General features: G+C 42.5%; 1 protein-coding gene across 6 annotated transcripts in view; it reads left to right on the top strand.

Moving 5' to 3' along the window:
• GLI3 (GLI family zinc finger 3) overlaps nt 1-23,789 on the top strand; it is a 326,969-nt gene that overhangs the window by 196,214 nt on the left and 106,966 nt on the right. For all 6 annotated transcript variants that reach the window (XM_075315145.1, XM_075315144.1, XM_075315143.1 and 3 more), the window contains 2 exons: nt 9,965-10,170; nt 16,931-17,083. In XM_075315145.1, coding sequence (XP_075171260.1) covers nt 9,965-10,170; nt 16,931-17,083 — 359 coding nt within the window. The remainder of the gene's footprint in view (nt 1-9,964; nt 10,171-16,930; nt 17,084-23,789) is intronic.

Here is a 23,789-nt window from a genome sequence, read left to right as displayed (position 1 = left end):
GTTGTTTTAGTCTGCACAGGGGCCTTTAGGAGCTGCACAACTGGGATCTGTACTCTATACAAGAACCGGGCAGGTCAGGTGTAGTAATTTTAAGTCAGACCTTAGTTTACTTTATTTTCCATGTGTACACTAAAGTGCGCATAACAGGTATCTGTGTTTTCACAAATAGCACTTGTACCTATGATAGTCTATGCGGCTGTTCACATGTCCATGATGTTTTCCGGACCGAGTGGACATGCGGGGACATGTCCATATTGATCCATGTGTTGGATCAAAATTGTCAGTGCAAGTCTACAAATCTATGAACAAATTGGATAGCACTCCAATAGCACCTGAGTGCTGTCCTTTATTCATGAACTGGTAAATAGGAGAAAGTGGAGAAACTTTTTTTCTCATGTGAGAAAAACTGATGAAACTGAAGAAACTCGGTCCGTTTTTCTCATACGTGAAGAAAATGGAAGTCTCAATGACCCCTACTCATGAGCGTCTTTGGTATAAATAGCTCCACAGTCCCAGTTTATCAGCATACATATCCTCCCTGGTGTTGTGAAGCTAAGTCGTTCCATTTGGTCATTATGGAGCAGGAAGGACAGTTAAGTTTGCAGTACTATGGATTTATAAGACTGCAGGTGTGAGATTCCCAAAGGCTGTTTGATAAATTAATTGCTTCCTGAGCTGTGTTCTCACACGACATGCCCTCTTTTTGTGAATAGCCCAGATTCTTCAGACCACTGCAGTATATGTTACTAATGGAGCCAGAGACACTGAAGTACATGCTCCTAATAGCCTTACTATTTCTTTGTCACCTCATTAGATAATTGAAAACAGACTGTTCATTTACTATTCCGGTAATGTAGGCTAATGTGTAGTATGCTTTAAAATATATGCAATATGTAATTAAATATAATTAACTATAGTGTCATCTTATAATAACTAAAGGATGAATAACTGCCCCCATCTGATAGACGATCATGTTAAAGGGAGGGTTCATTACTTAGCTTTACTGGCCACATTGATATAATGTTGAGAAACAAGGGTTCTCTCAGATACCTTGTGTTGCCAATAGTGCCTGTGAGCTGTGCTATCGCAGTCCGCTCCTCCCCTTTGCATGACTCCCGGGCTCCGTGACCTCTGAGATCCGGTAATGTCACGTCAATTTCCACTTGACCTGACAACACAGAGGCCGGCCCCAGTCTCCCAGAGTCTCTGGGCAGCATTTCACCGCTCGTCATAGCCCAGCATCGCCTTTGCTTGCAGTGAAGGAGGGAGCACTGAGATGCTGGGCTGTGATGAGCGATAAAACATTGCCCAAAGCCCAGTCACTCATGGAAACTGGGCCTGGGCTCGGTCATGTCAGGTCAACAGTAAGTTGATGTGACATCACTGGACATCAGAGGTCATGGAGCCTGGGGGTCATGCGATGGGGATGAGCGGACTGGCACTATTGCCAACACAAGATATTTGCCTTGTTTCTGAACATTATATCGATGTGGCTAGTAAAGCTAAGTAGTGAACCACCCCTTTAAGATATCAAACTGCTCTACTACAGTCTCCAAATATTCTCCCAAGTAAGATGAGCATTGCATCATGACATAATTGGGGTATATGGGTGGGCATATATAACAACCAACCTATGCCGGCAGGAGCAGTTGACCATCTGATGTATATCAGTACCTCACGATTCTCCCTGAAAATTGATTTTCCTTGACATGAAAAAAAGATCAAGCAGTTTACAGAGAATGTGTCATCAGCAAAAATTGTAAACTGCTTGACCTTTTTCTCAAGTCAAGCAGAATCAATTTTCAGGGAGAATCGTGAAGTACTGATATCCATCAGATGGTCGACTGCTGCTGTTTAAAGAAAGGTTTTGTTGTTAAATGTACTTTTTCTTAATCCGCGATGTGTTTTTTTTTCATATCACAATTTTCAAATTAGAAATCTTGCAATTTTTCACACTGGCTACTGGGGCCTTTTTAGACTCTAAAGGCCCCGTCACACACAGAGATAAATCTTTGGCAGATCTGTGGTTGCAGTGAATCATGGACATATTGTTCCATTTGTACACAGCCACAAACCTGGCACTGATTGTCCACAATTTCACTGCAACCACAGATCTGCCGCAGATTTATCTCTGTGTGTGACAGGGCCTTTACTCCCTGTTGTCTCAGGAAATCCACATGTTCATAAACCACAAAATACCACCATACTCTGACCCAATATTTTGTATTCATGCTGGTTAAACCACGGACAACATGATTAGAGCATTGTTCTGAAACACCCAGGCTTTTAAGAGAAAAACTTTGAAAAGCCAAGCGGGAACTATGGTACTCACAAAAAGTTAGGGATATTTGGCTTTCGGGTGAAATTTATGTAAGACTTAAATAGTTCACGCTACATTGATAATTTGTCATGAAAGTAGGGCATTTAAGTAGAAGCATGCAATGGTGATTTCCTCATCTCAAATTATTTATTGAAACAAATCTTAACACCAGTCTTGGGTATACCCCCCAAAAATTTCAATGTCTCAATAACTTGTCATGTAGCCTTGAGCATTAATTATACCTTGACAACGACGTGTCATGCTATACACAAGTGGAGTTATTGTCTGCTGAGGCATGACATCCCACTCTTCTTGAAGGACGGCCCTCAAGACATTGATGTTCTTGGATACAGAGTTACGAGCCTCTATACTGTGACTCAGCTGATTCCATAGGTTTTGTATCGGATTCATATCTGGAGAAAGTGTACGCATCTCCATTTGAGGTCCTCCAGTCTCCAGCAGACATTACCTAATGATGCAACTTGGTAAGCTGGAGCATTGTCATCCATGAAGAGGAAATTAGGCCTGTATCGCTCATGCAATGGCACAATGACTGAATTAATGATCTTATTCAAGTAGTAGGGGTTTGTCACTATACCATTCACAAATTGTAGGGAAGTTCTGTATTAACTGGACAAACCTGCCCACACTGTAACATTACCAAAGTCTCATCTGGTGACAACAGTGGCTGATGCACAGCACTCTCCTTGATGTCTCAAAAATCGTTGATGGCCATCATTTCTGCTCACTATAAATCGAATTTCATCAGTGAACAGCACTGAGGCTCACTAGTCCCTCGTCCAGCAAGATGATGACATCTGTGCCCGATGGTGTGGTCAGGTACCCATGCAGATAGTCTAGTACGGAGGCCTTGCTAATGTAAGTGGTTTCCAATGGTCTGATGTGACACTTAGATGCCTCTCACCTCTCTTAAAGGTGCCTGGAGTTGTGTGAAATTTAGCATCCAGTTCCAAATACTGTTCATAATTCAGTGTTCATCAGTGTGGGATGTGGCCAAAGGACATCCATTTATTTGCCTTTCTGTGACTCTTCCAGTCTCTCTGTATCTCTTGCAACCTGCAGATGACACTCTATGACACTGGAAGCTCAGTGGCCACTTCCATCTGAGAACATCCTGCTTGAAGCCTCGTAATGGCGAGGTACTGATGATCAATTGTAAAGTGTTGTCTTGGAGTCAAGATGTCAAAATGTGAACAGCATGATGAGGAGGACTGTTTTAATGCCAATTCTAATTGAACTCTGAAATTTATTGGGCAATTCATGCATTAAACACCTATTTTGAATCTTGCCATAACCTCTCTGTTAGAGAACACAAAGTTGTGGAAAAAGTACTGAAACATTGAACATTTGTACATCTGCGTCCAAAAGTTTAGTGACAGTCACATTATGTTCACCTGAAAAGGATATAGTGCATTTCACCTGAAATTTCTCTTGAAAGCCAAAAATCAGTAACTTTTTGTGAGTAGTGTATGTGCCTAACATGACTAGTCCTCACCAAAAAATTTTTCTAGTCTTTATCCCTTTGACTTAAAGATCTCTCCATCAACTGCAAAAGTGCAGGGAGAAGCTGGAAAGGGACCGCATTGGACTTGTTGGCCAAGTCATATAGACTTTAGTCAGCTTTTAAAGTATTTTTCTATTAAATACTGCAGATTAAAGCATACCTGGCTACAATTGCACAGCTAGGCTGCATAATAACACGAAGTTTTCTTTTAAATATTTTTGTAAAATTTGGAGAAATAAAACATTGACAAAAAATTAAAGAAAAATATATGCAACTCAAAAAGCTGATTTAATATCACACAGAGATTTTTACAAACTTTGCTGACTGTTATGGCAGGTTCTGTTCAGACTGCAGATCCTGAAGCTCCGTCCGATAACGTCTCTGGTGTCTGTGATTAACACAGGCAGACTCGGGCGTCGATCTGTAGAGTGGTAATTCATAGGCAGACTAGCAAGTGTTAATCTCTGCTGGTTGGCTTGTTAATCTCCTTTCATTGCATGTTGTTGGGAAACCAATTACATCTGCTCCCTTCCCTTATATGCTGGATAGATCCTTCGACCTATCCCAGCTATAGTTCTTCTTAGCTTGTCTGGTGAGGTGTGATCCAGGCTATCTTGTGGTGGTTATACTTGTTGATAAGTGCGTTTGTGGAGTTAACTCTTGTTGCCTTTGTGTTGTTACCTTCCTGCTCTTGCTTTATTCCTGAGTCTCTCATTGTCTATTCCTGTGTGTGTACAGTGTGTCAAAGTTTTTGTTTTCCTTTGTCTTTATCTGTTTTCCAGCTCACTCCTACCCATCCTTCACTGGTGGGAGGGGAATATCAGAGTAGTACTGGTCAGAAGCATAGCCAGACATGGGACTCAGGCATCTCCACCATCAGGAGTAACCCTGAGATTAGGGATAGCCTAAGGTCCCCTAGGCGTGAGGGACAGAATAGGAGTGCCTGTCCCCTGCTATCCTGTCACCTCATGACATTTCAGCAGTAGGTCATTTTCTGAGAGCACTTTCCCTTTAAATGCCTTATACTTTGATTCCTTGTGGAGAAGTGTCTAGCAGCAGCTTTGCTATCCCTCCCATTAAAACACAAACATAAAAGCCTAGCTGAGCATGCATGTGTATGTGAGAGTCAAGGGGAGAGAGGTGTTAGATCAACAAGCTTCTGTCCCACAGCTATCTCATATATATATATATATATATATATATAGATAGATAGATAGATAGATAGATAGATAGATTATATATATATATATAGGCACTCTAAGAGGGAGAATTAGACAGGGAGCATTGTGTCACCAGAGGCCCCACATATATCTGGAGCCTTTATTAAACGTGTGTGTCATACATGTTTTGAAGTAGCTCTCCCATGAAGATTTTTATTAAATTTGTGTATATATGTACGTTGTGTGGTGTGTTTGTTAATAAATTCATCTACCAAAGCCTTCTCCAGGATCCAGCACTGTTCCGCTCTTTTTTTTGAGGGATGTCACCATGAGACTATCTTGCTTTCTTGCTTTCTCTATGTATGAGCCAGAAGTCATTTTTACAATGTCAGTCTGTGGAGCCTTGTCCTGAAGCTCTATAGACTTACATTGTAAAAGCCACTTTGGCGTAGTGTGACGCAGAGAGTCTGAGAAACGGTGACGTCACTGAGAAGAGGAGCAGAGTGGTGCTGGATCCCAGAGAAGGTGGTGGTAGGCAAGTTTACTAACAAACACACTACACTACGTACACATATGTGTAGATTTAATGAAAAACAATCTTCGGGGCGATGAAGTTTAGAAATTAATACTTCATAGTTACAGCATGCAGCTTTGTCTGGATTCAGTCTCTACGATTGAGGCACCAAGAAAAGCTCTTAGTATATAACCCAAATATATCAGTTGTGGCAAAAGAGCGCCCTTTTTACCTCAATCAGGCCAGTGGACGTTGGGATACCTGATCTTCTAATATTTGTCCAATACACTGTGCCATCATGGCCATGCTTTTTTATTCTCTGGTCATTGAAAAAACTATTGTGGCCTACTGTCTTGTAAAACACAATGAAGGTACAAATGTGTCCAGTCTTACATTTTGTTCTGATTTGTTAAAAAACTACATACAACAGAGTATTGGGAAGTCATGTTTTATTTATCCAGAGTTGGCCATCGCTCATCACACATCCCAGAATAAGATCAGCTAGGAGGAAAAGGTTAATGAAGGGAACATTTCTAGGTGGTTATTTGGGAAAAATATTGTCATGACAGGGTCCACTACATTTATATTACCGAAACTTTCAATGGAGGTTTGAAACGGGCGATAAGTGGAGAGAGAAGAATTTCTAAGGATGAGCAGTAGTGTCTGTCCATTTTGTTTAAATGCATATTACCGGTATTACTGGTAGGCAGTGTGCCCACAATGAGTGTTTGATGCTGTGTATTTTCACGCTTTCAAAAATGCAGCGTCTTACAGTTTCAGCAAAGTAGATGGGCTTCTTTTTTTACTCTGCGTCAGCTGACTGGCGGTGCATGTTTCAAACCTGCAATGTGTCAATTTTTCTTGCAGCTATAGTGTTCTGTGTAGATTTTCCCCATACACTTGCATTAGGTGCGGCAAATCCACATGTTCATTTTTTTTCAGCGTACTCATACATAAGTATGTCAATGAATGTTACCAAAGAGAAATTATAAGATAGAATAGCGCAAATACAGTAGGGTCTTATCCAATGGACCTAGTATTGGTATTTTAACAGTGTGAGCTCACCTTGCAGAGTTGTATAGCACACAACAAGATCTGAGCCTTTAACCAGCTGCTGCATGAACCACGAGCCCTAAGGCTTCAACCACTGCAGAAGGCACAGAAAAACTGTGTGGTGGTGATAACGCTGCTGGGAAGTAACATAAACCAATGCACTTTGTCCAGATGAAGGGTGGTTTAGTTCTCAAAGCGTTTCCAAGTAGTCACACTTCTTCAGGAGATCAACCAAGTTCTTGGTGATAAAGCGTTTCAAAGTGGTCACACTTCTTCAGCAGAACCACCAAGAACTTGGTGGTACTCCTGAAGAAGTGTGACCACTTAAAAATGTTTTTTCTGGTTCTCCAATAAAGTTATTAATAATAATAATAATAATAATAATAACAATAATAATAATCTTTATTTCTATAGCGCCAACATATTCCGCAGCGCTTTACAATTCAGGAGGATCATATTCAAACAAAGTTAACAAGAGAGTATCAAAAGTAAAGCAGTTTAAAAAAAAAAAAACATATCAAAAAAGGCAAAAAACACACCATCAAAAATACAATAACAACTTGTAAAAAAAGCATGTAAAAAATGCACAGAAAAACACATGTAAAAGCCACAAGAAATGCGGCAGAAATTCTGCAACATGAAACACTCATCAAAAGCTGATCATAGGAATGTTGCCTTACTAACGGACAATCATCCTGTATAAAATTATAACTGGTTCTCAAATAAATGAAGGAAAGGAGTTTACAATGTAACATTTTCTAATGATTATGTAATTATTTTCACAGCAGTTCTATTTGTATAGCTCTGCAGACTTTGATGCTTTTTCCCCACTTCTTTCTTTGCCGTTGATCTTTCATGTTTGAATCTTTGCCCTTGACTGTTGGCCTTTAAGAAAATCTTGTGAGATGACATTAATTCCTAAGGGCAAACAAATGTGAATGAGAATAGTTTCCATTATAGTGCCTTATAATGTACATGACACAGTACCGTCACTGGCACGCAACACAACACGAACCAAACAGTGAGATGGTATTCGAGCCTACAATTTTATTTTGTACTCTAATGTGAAGGAATGAAGTCATGGCTGCTTTCTTTGAGTGTTAGGACTTTTCAGGACATTGCTTAAAGAGTCATCAATCTCATGATGAAATTCATATGCCCATAGTGCAGAATGATTGGCACTCACTATAGAGGTTTTTTTTCTTGGATATCCCAACCTCAGGAAGTGCAAAAATTACAGATAAAAGTGCAGAATAGAGTCTTACTAGGTAAGGTAACAGATAAAACAAGGTGAATGCACTCACCTATTAGGGTTGTGCCAGTCACAACTCCTAAACACATATCAGAGATGGCGTCCGCCGCAGCCCCAGGAATGTGAAAATCAGCGTCAGGGTAGAGAAACTGGGTGTATGCCTCGCTGTCAGCAGAATGTTCAGATGTTGATTATTTCAAATTTCTTTTAATTACGTTGACGCGTTTCAGAGAACTCAGTCTCTTTCATCAGGACATTCAAGAGAAACCAACCTTGAATGTACTGATGAAGGAGGCCGATTTCTCTGAAACGAGTCAACTTTAATAAAAGAAATATGAAATAATCAACATCTGGAGTTTCTGGTGACAGCGTGGCGTACACCCAGTTTCTGTACCGTGACGCTGAACCTCAGGAAGTTAACAGTTTTGGAAATGGTGGTGGTCTTGAATGTATTCCTGAGCCTGAAGGTCCTCATAAGCTTCTCCACTGGATGCTGTAGGTAGAAGATATTTTTCAAGATGCAATTTATTTGCTGGACTCTAGCATAGTAATATGATATTGGGTTGACCATACCAAAATTTATTTTACTGTCAGATACCTCTAAATGCCCCAAAGTACAATAAGACCTTAGAGCAATATTATGGGTCAAAAGGGGAAGTTATTTTTTACCATTCTTCAATGTAAATGCTTTTCCTTAAGTCTGCATATTTTAGTGCGTAACGATTTTAATTTCTGCTGAGAATAAGACAAAGTTTTCCAAGTTCCAGATGCTGTAGATAGGAGAGGAATGAGGGAGAAGAGACAAGTATCACATCCGCCATAGTTTGTTTCATTGGCTCTGGAGCTCTCCCGGGAATTGCTTTGATCTGTGATTAAGATATCTTTCTGTCTAGCCTGGAAGACATGGCAGAACTGCCTCTAACATTAGATTACAGTCTGCTTTGGTGACATCTGCCAATAGCAGCTCTCGCCATTATCACAACACATCTTCTTCTGTATTCAGGAGCCCTCTGTCTTCTTGCTACATGTTACTTAATTAGACTCTCTGTCTTTTGTCTTGTCCAAGAGTTTTTCTCTATTTTGGTAAAAGGATAAAAAAAAGTAGTATCCATAATGTACATAACAGACACCTCCATTAACAAAATACAGGATTTTTTCAATATTTTGGTAATTTAAAGAGGGTTTTCTGAAAACAATATTTTCATGATAAATCAATACAATATCAATAAATGGAAGTGACATGAAAATTAAGCACAGTATGTTGTATTTTTATTTTCCTCCAAGTAGCACCACTCTTCTTTGTGGCCTTTGTTTGGTATTGCAGCTTAAGCATCTTACTCTTAATAGAGCTCAACAGACCTGTGGACGTTTGCAGGATCAGCCAGACTTTACTTGACCCGAACCTCATTGGCAATCACTGATTGGCAGTTTGAGTCTCCACCCACATACAGCCAGCAAGAAACAGAACACTTCCGCAAGAGGGAGGGTGGAGTTTTTTCTCTTTTTTGTGCACACTACATCCGCTAACGTTGATTTTACCCCCAGTGCAAGCTGTTCAGAGACTGCAAGCAGCTCGCACTGGGCCAAGCACCAAGCGTACCCGAGCACAGTGATGCTCACGTGAGTGATCACCTGACTACAAACTCGAACACTGATTTTTTGATTCTGTACTCTTGGATTAAGAAGAACAGCACTGTTTCTTGAGAAAAAAACAAAACCAGACCTTGTTTTCTAATCATGCACAACCTTGGTTAAGACTTTGATCTACTGTAAAGTCAAGTGGCAATGTGTTTGAATTGAGGGTATAAGTTGATATAGAAATTTCTGAAATATCTGCTGCTTTTCTTGTATATTAAGAACATGGACCATTTTCCTAGATTTCCTGCTTATGCCAAGTTCATGCAGCATTGTGTAATGCTGGTTCTAAGAATGAAAGCAAAATATGTGTCCATAGTCATGGTTGACTATGGTTAAGACCACAACCATGACTCTGGACACACATTTTGCTTAAGATTATACTTACTATACATTACACCAATATCTGGAGTAGAACTATAGCCCTTGCGTTCACATCTAAGATGCGTCATACGTTAATGATCACAAGTTAAGTTTTCATACTCCCTATTTTGTTCTTTTCCAGGCCTTCTGCATTAGCAAGCAGCCCAACATATTCAGATCTTCCATTCATTCGGATCTCACCGCACAGGAACCCTGCAACCGCTTCAGACTCCCCTTTTAGTCCTCCTCATCCTTACATCAGTCCCTACATGGACTATATCAGATCTTTGCACAGTAGCCCCTCACTCTCCATGATTTCGGCAGCTCGGGGGCTCAGCCCCACTGATGGTGAGTATGTACGACAATAAAATGGATTTTTACGTACAGGTTGCGTTATAATGTGTGTGGTCATTGCTGCAGGTTTGTCCACCATACCCTACCAGATGGCTTCCAGTGATAAAATAAAATCATCTTCCTGCCCCATCACTTTCCCTTTGCTAAGTTTCATACAGTAAAATGATAGGTAATTTCCTCCTCACAAGCCTTCAGCAAAAGACCAAACCTTAACTGGAGAACCTTGGCTTTTCGCTTTTGCTAACTTAATCATAGTCACTGTCAGTTTGATCAGATTGTAATCCTAGCTGAACGTGAAGATTTCACATTGGAACCGCTTGGATTTTAGATGACTATCAAATGCATAGAGTCATTCTCAGTGCCAGGTATGATAGGTATGATCAACATTGGGTAAAATGAGTCACTATTAAACGCAAATCCATTCCTGTTCAGCATGTGAAAGGCATCCCCAGCCGCTTCTGTGCTGACTGCAGGACAGCAAAGGACATGTCTTATCTATTAGACACCTTAATAAATTATAGAAGATAAGGCAGGATGGTAGGAAATTGCTAACATTTCCTCTTTCACTAAACATCTTGCTTTCTGTCCTCTTGCACCAAATGCTGCTGTTGATGGGAGCCTGCAGTGCAAGAAATCATCTTTTCTGCCTAAATGTGTGAATAGGATAAGTAATTTTGAAATATAACTATATCATCGTTTTCCCATCAGCTAGACGGCTGGATTAACATATTAAAAGGACCTGTTACAGGTTAAAAGTGGACAGTTTTTGATCTTATTTTATTCCCACTGCTGCCCAAAATAATCGTTTTTTTTGTTTCCTGAATTTTGCCGAACAGCTGCGGAGATATAGGACGTTTTATTTCGTGCTCATTTTTATGGTCTTTACTGGGGAGGCGTAATGACACAGAGCAGGCTAAAGATCACCCCCTTCCCAACCAGAAAATGCAGAGCCCAACCTTCTTGGTGAGGACCATACAATATAGCACATAGTAAAAAGGCGCAGATCTCTGGAACCATATGGCAAAATTATGCAAAAAAAAGCAAATCGCAGTGGGCATAAAATAAAAGTAAGAACTGATCTCTTTTGACCCCATGCCAGGTCATTTTTAATGAAAGGTGAACTGATTGAGAGCAAAACATACACATTTCCAAAATAGATGAGATATGACACTGAAGATATGATTCTTTGATACAATGTAAAGCAGTCAGTGTACAGCTTGTATAACATTGTATATTTGATGTGCCCTCTACATAACCCAACACACAGCCATTAATGTCTAAACTACTGGCAACAAAAGTGAGTACACCTCTAAGTGAAAATGGCCAAATTGTACCCAAAGTGTCAATATTTTGTGAGGCTACAATTATTTTCAAGCTCTACCTTAACTCTTTGGGCATAGAGTTAACTAGAGCTTCACAGGAGTCACTAGTCCTTCTCCAGTCCTCCATGACGACATCACGGAGCTGGTGGATGTTATAGACCTTGCGCTCCTCCACATTTCGTTTGACGATGTCCCACAGATGCTCAATAGAATTTAGATCTGAAGACATTCTTGGCCAGTCCAGCACCTTTACTATCAGTTTCTTTAGCAAGGCATTGGTCATCTCGGAGTTGTATTTTGGGTCGTAATCATGTTTGAATACTGCCCTGCAGCCCAGTTTTGAAACGGATGGTATCAGGCTCTGCTTCAGTATGTCACAGTACATGTTGGCAATCATAGTTCCCTCAATGAACTGTAGCGCCCCACAGCACTCATGCAGCCCCAAACCATGACACTCCCACCACCATGCTTGACTGTAGGCAAGACACACTTTCATTTTTGCTCCTCACCTGGTTGCCACCGCACATGCTTTACACCATGTGAACCAAATAAGTTTATCTTGGGCTCATCACACCACAGGACATGGTTCCTGTAATCCATGTCCTTAGTCTGCTTGTCCTTAGCAACCTGTTTGCAGGCTTTCTTGTGAATCATCTTTAGAAGAGGCTTCCTTCTGGGACAACAGCAATGCAGACCAATTTGATGCAATGTGTTTATGGATTGTCTGAGCACTGACAGCCTGACCCTCCACCCCAATGCTGGCAACACGCACTAGTTTGAAAACACAACCTCTGTAATGACACTGAACATGGGCACTAAACTTCTTTGGTCGACCATGGCGAGATCTGTTCTGAGTGGAATCTGTTTTGTTTAACCACTGTATGGTCTTGACCACCACGCTGCAGCTCAGTTTCAGGGTGTTGGCAATATTCTTATAGTCTAGGTCATCTTTATGTGGAGCAATAATTCTTTTTTTCAGATCCTCAGATAATTCTTTGCCATGAGGACCCATGTTGAACTTCCAGTGACCAGTTTGGAGTGTATGTGAGCGATAACACCAAATGTAACACACTTGCTCCACATTCACACCTGAGACCTTGTATCATTAATGAGTCACATGACACTGGAGAGGGAAAATGGCTATTGTGGCTTAGTTTAGCCATTTTCACTTTGGGTGCACTCACTTTTGTTGCCATTAGTTTTGCCATTAATGGCTGTGTGTTGAATTATTTAGAGGGCACCAAATTTACACTGTGATACAATGTGCACAATGACTACTTTACATTGTATCAAAGTGTCATATTTTCAGCGTTGTCCTATTGAAAGATATAATGAAATATTTCCAAAAAGGTGAGGGGTGTGTCAAAACTTAGAAGCAGTCTCTCTGTAGGTAGCTGTTCTGAACGCCAAACTAGATGGGACCCTTATGTAGACCACTGTTTCTTGCTCTATATCAATACATCGTACGGATACAGTTCTCACAAGATATTGAGGTTGCTCCTAGTGACATTGCAGCCTGATTTAGATTTATGGAGGTAATGGTAATGCTTCTTGGGAAAAATATTCAAATTAGTTGTCCTCCATAAATATGAAAATGGTTTCTCTATTGTGACCTTTAAGTAGCTGCCCTGTAAATCCATGTCTGATTCATTAAAGAGGACCGTTCTCAAGATGTAACTGAATAAAACTTTTTTTTTATTTTGGCCCTCTTTTGCGGGGATATTAGTAATCAAAACATTTGGTATGTAATGAGTTAACTTTTGTTATGTCCAAGTTGGTGTTATCAGATAGTTTTCACTGTGGGCGAGTACTTATTCAGCCTGTATGATGCTGACCAATCATAAGCAGGCAGCAATACAGAAGAAAAAGAACCCCCCCACACTGTAGCTTAGGTTTCTCAATGTTTGAGATGTAATGATACAGCCCTGGTCTCCTGGTCTAACCTTTTATATGATTGGTAAGTGCTATTATAATAGAGCACAGATGACTAACATCTTTCAGGTACAGTCCTTATGAGGCACAGCCGAGTTTAGCTGTGTCACATTACAAACCCTTCTATCATCTTTCCTCCTCTCAAAGCATTGGCAGTTCTGCTTTATTGCATCTCCCTTCACATTGCATCGCTGGAGATGTGACATATTTATGTCTTTAAAGGCACTGCTTATTAGAAAAAAATATTTAAAAGATAATTATAAGAAAAAGTTGTGGTAGCTCTTCTCCAGAAGGAAATAAACTGTGTCTCTAGTTCCATTTACTGCTCAAAAAAGTTAAGGGAACACAAATCACACATTAAATCTCAATGAATAAAAGATTTAAAAATCTAAATGGTTTAGTTAGTTGAGAACAAAATAATGTTGGTCAAAGGACTCCAGAATCATCAACCAATTGAGGGTTGAATTCCAAATCATCCCAAAAATCAAAGTAAAAATTTGAAATCAAAGACAGATCCCATATGTGTGAATTTCATCATGGAAACTCAATAGTGTGTATAGCTCCATGTGGCTGTGTACAGTCCCACCAATATGTGGGCATACTCCTGCTGAAATGGCAAATAGTGTCCTGGAGATCTCCTGCCAGAGCTGGATCAGAGCATCAGTGAGCTCCTAAACAATCTGTAGCCCTATTTGAAAGTGTCAGATGCACTAATACATCATTTCTGACAGATTCTCAATTAGATTCATGTGTGAAGAATGTAAGTTACCAGACAACAGCATCAATGCCTTCATCATCCAGAAACTGCCCACATGAGGCCAATACCCTCCTCCTGCACCAGGAGCAATCCAGGGCCAACTGGATCACTATAAGGTCTGGGGATTTCATAATGGTACCTAGTACCATAGCAGTTGCGTTATCTTTAGCTACATGGAGGTTTGTTCAATCCTCCAAAATTATGCCTTCCTAGACCATCACTGACTCACTGCCTAACCAGTTATGGTGGATAATATTGCAGATACCATAATGTTCACCGTGTTTGCATCTCGCTGGGCTGTATAGAGCCTAACTTCATGGACATTTGGCCCAATGTCAATTGGACCATTATACAGCACAACAGGGCTCTCTTGCCACCTTATGGAAAAAAATAAAAAACTGCAGCACCTATAGTCACTAACCACCTGTGTGAACACAATCCGGCGGTGTCGGGATGCACGTCCAATATCAAGGGATCACTTGGTTCAAAGACATTTTGTGTCTGAAACGTTGCTTTGTTTGCACTATGATGGAATAAAAAGGAAGACTTTTTTTTTCACTCAAGAGGACGCTGTCATCTTCTTTATTGATTGCCACCTTATGGAGTCTGTTTCTAAAAGTTTAATCAGAAGCATTCCTACCAGTAGCCCACCGTAGTCTATTTTGTTGATTTCCTTCTAGCAAAAAGGAGCAGATACAGGCCCTGTCCCACTATTTATGTAACAGCCCGGCTACTGGTTTCTGCTCCATGTTTTTGGCACTATTCTGGAAAACAGTATCCTTCCTGTGATAGCATCCTTGAGGAACTAGTCCACCTTATGCCTCCAGCTGTGAGAAGGACATGAGCAAAATGCAAAACTAGAGAAAATCAGTCAGGAATGGTAATAAGAGATTACTTGTCTGTGGCCAACATTTGCAAAACTTGTCCTTGTTGGGGGGTTTCCTTGTTATTTTTTTACAGTGCAACTGTAGTCGCCATCATTTGCACCAAAGTTGGTATAATTGATTCTCCATCGCTGAAAGGGGTTTTCCCTCAAACCAAGTTAATTTTAAAGTACATTTTAATCAAAAGATCTTGGAATAATAATAATTTCCACAGTTGGATGTGTTATATAAAATGTTCCTGTGCTGATAATCTTATATATGTGGCCCTGCTATGTACTGTGTAATGGCCGTGTCTGACTGTACCGAGACAAGGTCTGACGATACCACATCTCCTGGGCAGGGGAGGATGCAAAAAAGTATAAAAACATTACAGCACGATATCACAGCCAATTCTTTTTGTGAGGTAAAACATTTCCATGCCTATTATTAAAAAATGTTTTACTTCAAAGAAATAATTATGTTCAATACCCCTCTGTGTTATTCCTAAATTCTCTTTTGTGTCCTCCCCGGCCCAGGAGCTGTGGTATGATCAGACCATGTCCCTGTACGGTCAGACACGGCCATTATGTAGCACCCCTGAGAACCTCAGGGCACTATAGGGAACTGCATCCTCTTGGGGATGCAGGACATAGCCCCTGGGACCTGGAGTACCAGTGCTGATTCCACGAACACACATCTAAAATCCTAGTTCTCCTCTCCACACTGGGCATAGAGGGTTAACCCTGTAAGGGGATGGTCACCATGGGAACGAGTCCCTGGGTATTGCCAGCCTGGTGGAAGGGGTCAGTCAGTCAGTGGTAGTCGGAGAAGGGTGAAGCACACAGTAGAGATGTGCGGATGTGCCTGAGCTGGGTCTGTGTCGCGCTGACCCCGGGGGCACAGGAGAGAGGTTGCCAGGACAGGTACCGAGATACCACTAGGACCAGAGCACGCACGGGGCTAGGTCAAGCGCAAGTTTTAGACTCTGGCAAATACCTGCACGGTGAGGATATTTTCACGGACTTCATCGAACCAAGTAATCCGGGGGCATCAGCAGTAAACTAGGATCGGGGCTCGGACACTTTTCTCCCCACAGGATCCGCACTGCTCACCGTACGGAGAAGGAGACTGTACCCCAAGAGAGACAGTCGGGGTTCCCAAACGCTCCACGCTATGGGGACTCAATCCACAGAGAGTGCCGGGGACAGAGCAACCTTGGTCACTACATTGGCACTGGTCCTCCTGGGACCTAAACCAGCAATACCTGGGTCCTCAATGAGTAGAGACTGTTAAAGACAACCTGGTGTGGTCTCCATTATTGCTCCATTACATCTCCCAGGCACAGCCCTACCTGCCGAGAGCCTACCATCTCAGCTGCCACTACCACCATCCCTGGGAGTACCCACATTGAGCTGCAGCGGTTCCCCATCCTTAACCGCAACCCGCAGGTGGCGTCACATGACAAAAACTTTTATCTCCCCTATAAATACACCCCATTAACAAAAGGGGCCCAGAGCACGGGATCGGGCAATGGCCACCAGAGTGACATCCCCGCCTGTTACCGCCCGGGACCGAGTACCCCCTTCTCTGGGCGCTACAATTATACAGTACATAGCAGGGACACATATATACGATTATCAGCACAAGAACATTTTTTTTAATCACATCCAATTGTGAAACTCATTATTGTTCCAAGATCTATTGATTAAAATGCTTTGGTCATGGGACAACCCCTTTAAGCTTCCTAACTGGACAGATTGCTGTCCCAGAAGTTTGTCTCGGGGGTTTTCTAAGTTTTTCGAGCTGTGTAGTTATCATGCTTAAAAGCATCATGCTGCTTACATTGTAACAGTTTTAAAGCTATGGATTGTATCTTGCAGTTCCCCATGCTAGTGTGAGCCCTGCTGAATATTACCAACATATGGCCCTGCTTGCCGGACAGCGTAGTCCGTATGCTGATATCATCACTTCCCCAGCAACTCCTGGTGCTGGAGCCACAGCCCTTCATATGGAGTATCTTCATGCTATGGAAAGTAAGTAATCCAATAGTTCCATCCTTGATTTTTTTTTTTTTTAGATGCAGATGTGTGCATTTTTCAGACCATAATATTATATAAAATATGTGGCTGTAGTGTATTGTGGGCACTATTGCTTCATATTATGTGCTGATGGGGAAGAATATGATTCGAGATATGGAATCCTATGGAGCATGCGACAAATACTGCCATATGAAAGTCTGGTATTATATCCGTCTTCAGAAATGCATAATTGTCCAAATTCATAATCTGCTTGTCAAGAATCCCAAAGACATTAATGTGATTGGCCGTTAGTGGGATATTTTTAATTTAACCCTGATGATTTTTCTTTCTCTTGTGTGGTATTAAAATGGAGATATAAAGTCATCACAAACTTTTACTACAAATTTTCTGGGATTATATCCAACGCCAAACAAGTTCTTGAGTGGACCTTGTAAGAACATCAAAGACCGACTGGAAATTTTCAAAAATGCTTTCTTGTGCTCCTCTTAGTAGACGTTTCCAGCTAAGAAATTTATCTTGTAGCACTGGCAAGCACAGGAAAATGTTGTGTTCAATCATAAATTCTTTTGGCCGGAGCAAATAGCAGTCTGGCACGGATACAGTTATGTACTGCACTAGGAAATATGTGTCGTCTTTATACTTCTATTGGTCTGTGGAGCAGCACACATGTAGAAATTAGAGGAGCATTAAATAATACATGACTAAGGAATAGTAATGAGTGAGCGCTACCATGCTCGGATCCTCGGTACTGGTAACGAGCAGTTGGATGGTTGGATGGGCATGACTCGGGTACCGAGTATAATGAAAGTCACTGGGAATGCAAGCATTTTTTCTCAAACTCTTCTGGAAAAATGCTTAAGTCCCTCATTGACTTCCATTATACTTGGTACTTGAATCGGTCCCATCTGAGTGTGGTAGTGGTGTAGCGCTGTGTCCCTGCACTCATTGCCTTCCTGCAGGGACACACTCTGACTCACCGCCGCGGCTAGGTCCCTGCACACTGCCCGGCATGTCTACTTCCCCTCCACGTGATTTCTCCTCCCCCACCTCTCAGAGTCTGTGTGCGCGTCATAAGATCTCCGGGAGCGCTTCTTAGGAGTGCACGCACGCCGCTGCTCCTCTCTTAAAGGGCTAGCGCTCCACTCCCAGGAAGTGCCTCTCAGCCTATTGGTAATTTAGGCAAGCTCCCAATAGGGAAGTTGCCTGATAAATGTGCCAGTTTAGCTAGTTAGCTTCCAGTACTCCAGCTAACTAGTTGTCAGGTCCCCGTGTTTGTCCTGTCCGTTCTGTCCTGTAGTCTCCTGTCCTATTGGTTCCCTGTCCTATTGGTCCTGTCCTGTTGATACCAGTGTGCCCGCCCATCCGTGCTTTTGGCCTCTGCTATCTTGACACAAAAAACTGTGCCTGTTCGCCCCGACCGTGCCTCGAGCGTCAGCTACCCCTGTGGTCCTCGCCACACCAGAGACTGTTCCTGTCCGTCACAGTCGTGCCTCCAGCTTCAGCTACGCCTTTGGTCTTTCCAACACCAGAAACTGTGCCAGTCTACCCTGGCCATGCCTCCAGCCTCAGCTATCCCGGTGGCCCAAGCCACACAAGAGACTTTGCCTGTCCGTCCCAGCCATGTCCTCTACCTTGGCCACTCCAGTGGTCCCAGCCTCGCTAGAGACTTTCTGTCTTCTATGAACATGCCATCTAGTTCTGCTACCCTCGTGGTCCCAGTCTACACTTGAGACTCAGCTCCGTCTACTCCTGTGTCCGTCTCTGTCCTGGGGGTCAGTATCCACAGTCCCGGTCCCTACCCTGGGAGTAGCACCTGGCGTCAAGCCCCTCCTATGAAAAGGGTAGATTGGTGGTTCTCCTGTGGTCCAGTGGGTCAACTTCTGCTCACTGCAGTACCATCACCAGGCGGCGAGTATGAAGTTGTCACTCATCACTACTAACGAATCCTCAACATTTTGGGTTTATAGAGAGGTCTAGAACCCATTTCGGGTTACATAATGTATCCAGAGAAAACATGTGGAAATCATCTCTGGTTCAGAGCTAAAAAAAAGTGTGAAAAATAATAGTAGAAAAATATGAAAGAAACCATTATGATAATATTACTCACGTTGGTTCTAACAGCTTTGAATTGACCACATTTTAGTTGATATTTTATATTTTTGACCTACATATAGATTGTATGATTAACCAAAAGATGATGTTATAGCTAGTAGAGTCTTAGGGGTGCTTCACACACAGCGAGCTCACTGCCGAGATCGCTGCTGAGTCACGCTTTTTGTGACGCAGCAGTGACCTCATTAGCGATCTCGCTGTGTGTGACAATGAGCAGCGATCTGGCCCCTGCTGCGAGATCGCTGCTCGTTACACACAGCCCTGGTTCGTTTTCTTCAAAGGCGCTCTCCCACTGTGACACAGAGATCGCTGTGTGTGACAGCGAGAGAGCGACAAATGAAGCGAGCAGGGAGCAGGAGCCGGCGTCTGACAGCTGAGGTAAGCTTGTAACCAAGATAAACAGGTTACCCGATATTTACCTTAGTTACCAGCCTCTGCAGCTCTCACGCTGCCTGTGGTGCCGGCTCCGGCTCTCTGCACATGTAGCTGCTGCACACATCGGGTTAATTAACCCGATGTGTACAGCAGCTAGGAGAGCAAGGAGCCAGCGCTAAGCAGTGTGCGCGGCTCCCTGCTCTCTGCACATGTAGCTGCATTACACATCGGGTTAATTAACCCGATGTGTACTGTAGCTAGGAGAGCAAGGAGCCAGCGCTCAGTGTGCGCGGCTCCCTGCTCCCTGCACACACAGCTAAGCGGTGTGCGCTGGTAACTAATGTAAACATCGGGTAACCATACCCGATGTTTACCTTAGTTACCAGTCTCCGCAGCTTCCAGACGGCGGCTCGCTTGCACGTCGCTGCTGGCTGGGGGCTGTTCACTGGTCGCTGGTGAGATCTGCCTGTTTGACAGCTCACCAGCGACCATGTAGCGATGCAGCAGCGATCCTGACCAGGTCAGATCACTGGTCGGATCGCTGCTGCATCGCTAAGTGTGAAGGTACACTTAGATATACAGTGCCTACAAGTAGTATTCAACCCCCTGCAGATTTAGCAGGTTTGATAAGATGCAAATAAGTTAGAGCCTGCAAACTTCAAACAAGAGTAGGATTTATTAACAGATGCATAAAACTTACAAACCAACAAGTTATGTTGCTCAGTTAAATTTTAATAAATTTTCAACATAAAAGTGTGGGTCAATTATTATTCAACCCCTAGGTTTAATATTTTGTGGATTAACCCTTGTTTGCAATTACAGCTAATAATCGTCTTTTATAAGATCTGATCAGGCCGGCACAGATCTCTGGAGTTATCTTGGCCCACTCCTCCATGCAGATCTTCTCCAAGTTATCTAGGTTCTTTGGGTGTCTCATGTGGACTTTAATCTTGAGCTCCTTCCACAAGTGTTCAATTGGGTTAAGGTCAGGAGACTGACTAGGCCACTGCAACACCTTGATTTTTTCCCTCTTGAACCAGGCCTTGGTTTTCTTGGCTGTGTGCTTTGGGTCGTTGTCTTGTTGGAAGATGAAATGACGACCCATCTTAAGTTCCTTGATGGAGGAGCGGAGGTTCTTGGCCAAAATCTCCAGGTAGGCCATGCTATCCATCTTCCCATGGATGCGGACCAGATGGCCAGGCCCCTTGCCTGAGAAACAGCCCCACAGCATGATGCTGGCACCACCATGCTTGACTGTAGGGATGGTATTCTTGGGGTCGTATGCAGTGCCATCCAGTGTCCAAACGTCACGTGTGTGGTTGGCACCAAAGATCTCGATCTTGGTCTCATCAGACCAGAGAACCTTGAACCAGTCTGTCTCAGAGTCCTCCAAGTGATCATGAGCAAACTGTAGACGAGCCTTGACATGACGCTTTGAAAGTAAAGGTACCTTACGGGCTCGTCTGGAACGGAGACCATTGCGGTGGAGTACGTTACTTATGGTATTGACTGAAACCAATGTCCCCACTGCCATGAGATCTTCCCGGAGCTCCTTCCTTGTTGTCCTTGGGTTAGCCTTGACTCTTCGGACAAGCCTGGCCTTGGCACGGGAGGAAACTTTCAAAGGCTGTCCAGGCCGTGTAAGGCTAACAGTAGTTCCATAAGCCTTCCACTTCCGGATGATGCTCCCAACAGTGGAGACAGGTAGGCCCAACTCCTTGGAAAGGGTTTTGTACCCCTTGCCAGCCTTGTGACCCTCCACGATCTTGTCTCTGATGGCCTTGGAATGCTCCTTTGTCTTTCCCATGTTGACCATGTATGAGTGCTGTTCACAAGTTTGGGGAGGGTCTTAATTAGTCAGAAAAGGCTGGAAAAAGAGATAATTAATCCAAACATGTGAAGCTCATTGTTCTTTGTGCCTGAAATACTTGTTAATACTTTAGGGGAACCAAACAGAATTCTGGTGGTTTGAGGGGTTGAATAATAAATGACCCTCCGAATAAACTTTTCACAATTAAAAAAAAAAAAAAAAAAAAAAAAGAAATAATATTCTTTTTTGCTGTAGTGCATTTCACACTTCCAGGCTGATCTACAGTCCAAATGTCACAATGCCAAGTTAATTCCGAATGTGTAAACCTGCTAAATCTGCAGGGGGTTGAATACTACTTGTAGGCACTGTATATCAAGACATGTCATACATGTAACATATGGATTGTTTCATTCTTTCAACTCCAAATTAGCACAACTTTCCCTATAAACAGTAGAGCAGTACTTCCCATTAGAGTTCATTTATGTCCTCTAGTACAACCCCAATGCTTACATTTAATGGGTCAACTTTCGAGGAAGCTCATTAAAGACGGGATTATTGAATAAATGTTAGACTAAACTATTCAACAAAGCAGACAAAGAATGCCAGACCGGAGCAGACAGGAATCAAATGTCCGGCCAAAAAGCTTTTTTTTTTCCTGCTCTCGCTCTTGTTAAGCGATTATTTTATCCGTCGATGACAAAATGTAGGTTTTGACAAATGTACAGGTTTTTTTCTGAATGTTTAGTGATAGTGGTGCTCCTACCAGTATCTATACTTGCAGACCATAAATAGTTGTATAAAAGAACTTTTATATTGTATGTTTTGATTTCCATGTTTTACAGCAAATGCTGATTTTGTTTATTTTTCTTTGCATGTCTGATCCACCATTTTTACAGATTTTTAATTATGTACAAACCAAAAATAATAGGAATAACAAGGTAAGGTGATTTAATGGGCAACACGGTGGCTTTTGTAGCCCTGTAGTCCAAGGACAACATCTACAAGGAGTTTGTATGTTACAAAGGTTCTTCCTTGTAAATCGGTTTCCTCCCACACCCCAAAGACATATTGATAGGAAGTGTAGATCGTGACCCCCAATGGGGCAGTTATGAACATATCTGTAAAGCCCTGCAGAATTAATGGTGCTAAGACCACGATGTTCCTACAAAGCTGAAACTCAATATACTGGCATACTGAGCTCTGTCCATTATGAAAAGGTTTTCCGCAGGATGAAATGATGGCATTATCCAGTACATCATTTTCACTCTGGGCAGAATGTGTCAGAAAATAAATTTCAAGCTGATCTAAAGGTGGCCATATATATAAAAAAAAATCTTGGCCAAGCTGGCCACTTTTGACAGGACCTCGTGAGTATCTAATACGTTTGGCAGTGTCTGAATTGCCCTCCATGGCCCATGGCTGGGGAAAAGAAGAATTGGTAAAATTGAAGCACGTGAACCTTTGTTCTCACGAGAGATAAGCTGTCACTAGATGAGTCTGCTGGCTGCTTATTCCACACTTCCTAGTGAGAACACGTGCATACCAGGCACAGCTGTCACGGTCATCTCCCTGCTGTTTTGAGACTAGTGATAGCCTTATAACTAGAGCCTCCCATCTCCATCTTGACTCCTTATTTAAACGAGGTTTCCTTTCCTTTGGTGTGTCATGAGTTAATTTCAGGTTTTGTTGCCGGCAGCTCTGAGCAGGGCAGGTCAGCTGTAGCTGCTCTGTGCCTACGCCCATTTAGACTAAATACTGGAGCTTTCCCAACAGTTCTTGCTGCTGTTAGAATCCATTTCTACTTTGGCCAGCCTGGTGGAAGGAACTGCTGAGGTTTTTTCCTGTGCCCATCAACCTGCTACTTTAGAGTTCGTCTGCTCCGGTGAAGTTTGGTGTTTTGTATCCTTCTACTTATTTCCCCCATCTGTCTTTCCTTTCCCTCCGTGTTTAGCAGTATAGTGGCTAGTCTAGTGTACCCGTTGGCCTACTCAATAGACAGAGTGAGTATAGGACCAGCTGAGGGTCGAAGGTATCATGCTCGCTGGAAAGTTGAAAGAATCTGTATGGGGCTGCTAGGGAGCTCAGAAGTCAGCTTAAAGGGAACCAAACATCAGGATTTTCATGTATAAGGTGCAGCCAGTGCAGTACTGGCACTATCAGGCACAGTGTGTACATATCATCAGGGGGAAGCTCGGGTGTTTAGTCAGTGAAATCCAACTTTATAAAGTTTGAAAATTCGTGCACTTTTTGATTGACGTGTGCACCTCTCTCCTAATGTCCGGGCGTGTTATGCACGTTTATCCCCACCCCTCCCCCCGCCTGTTGCTCCCTCTCTCCTAATGTCCGGGCGTGTTATGCACGTTTATCCCCGCCCCCCTACCTGCCTGTTTCTCCCTCTCTCCT

This window comes from Anomaloglossus baeobatrachus, chromosome 6, assembly GCF_048569485.1.
Source record: "Anomaloglossus baeobatrachus isolate aAnoBae1 chromosome 6, aAnoBae1.hap1, whole genome shotgun sequence".
Classification (NCBI taxonomy): domain Eukaryota; kingdom Metazoa; phylum Chordata; class Amphibia; order Anura; family Aromobatidae; genus Anomaloglossus; species Anomaloglossus baeobatrachus.
The sequence above is the reverse complement of the archived record's forward strand: the minus strand, read 5'-3'. Positions and strand labels throughout refer to the sequence as shown.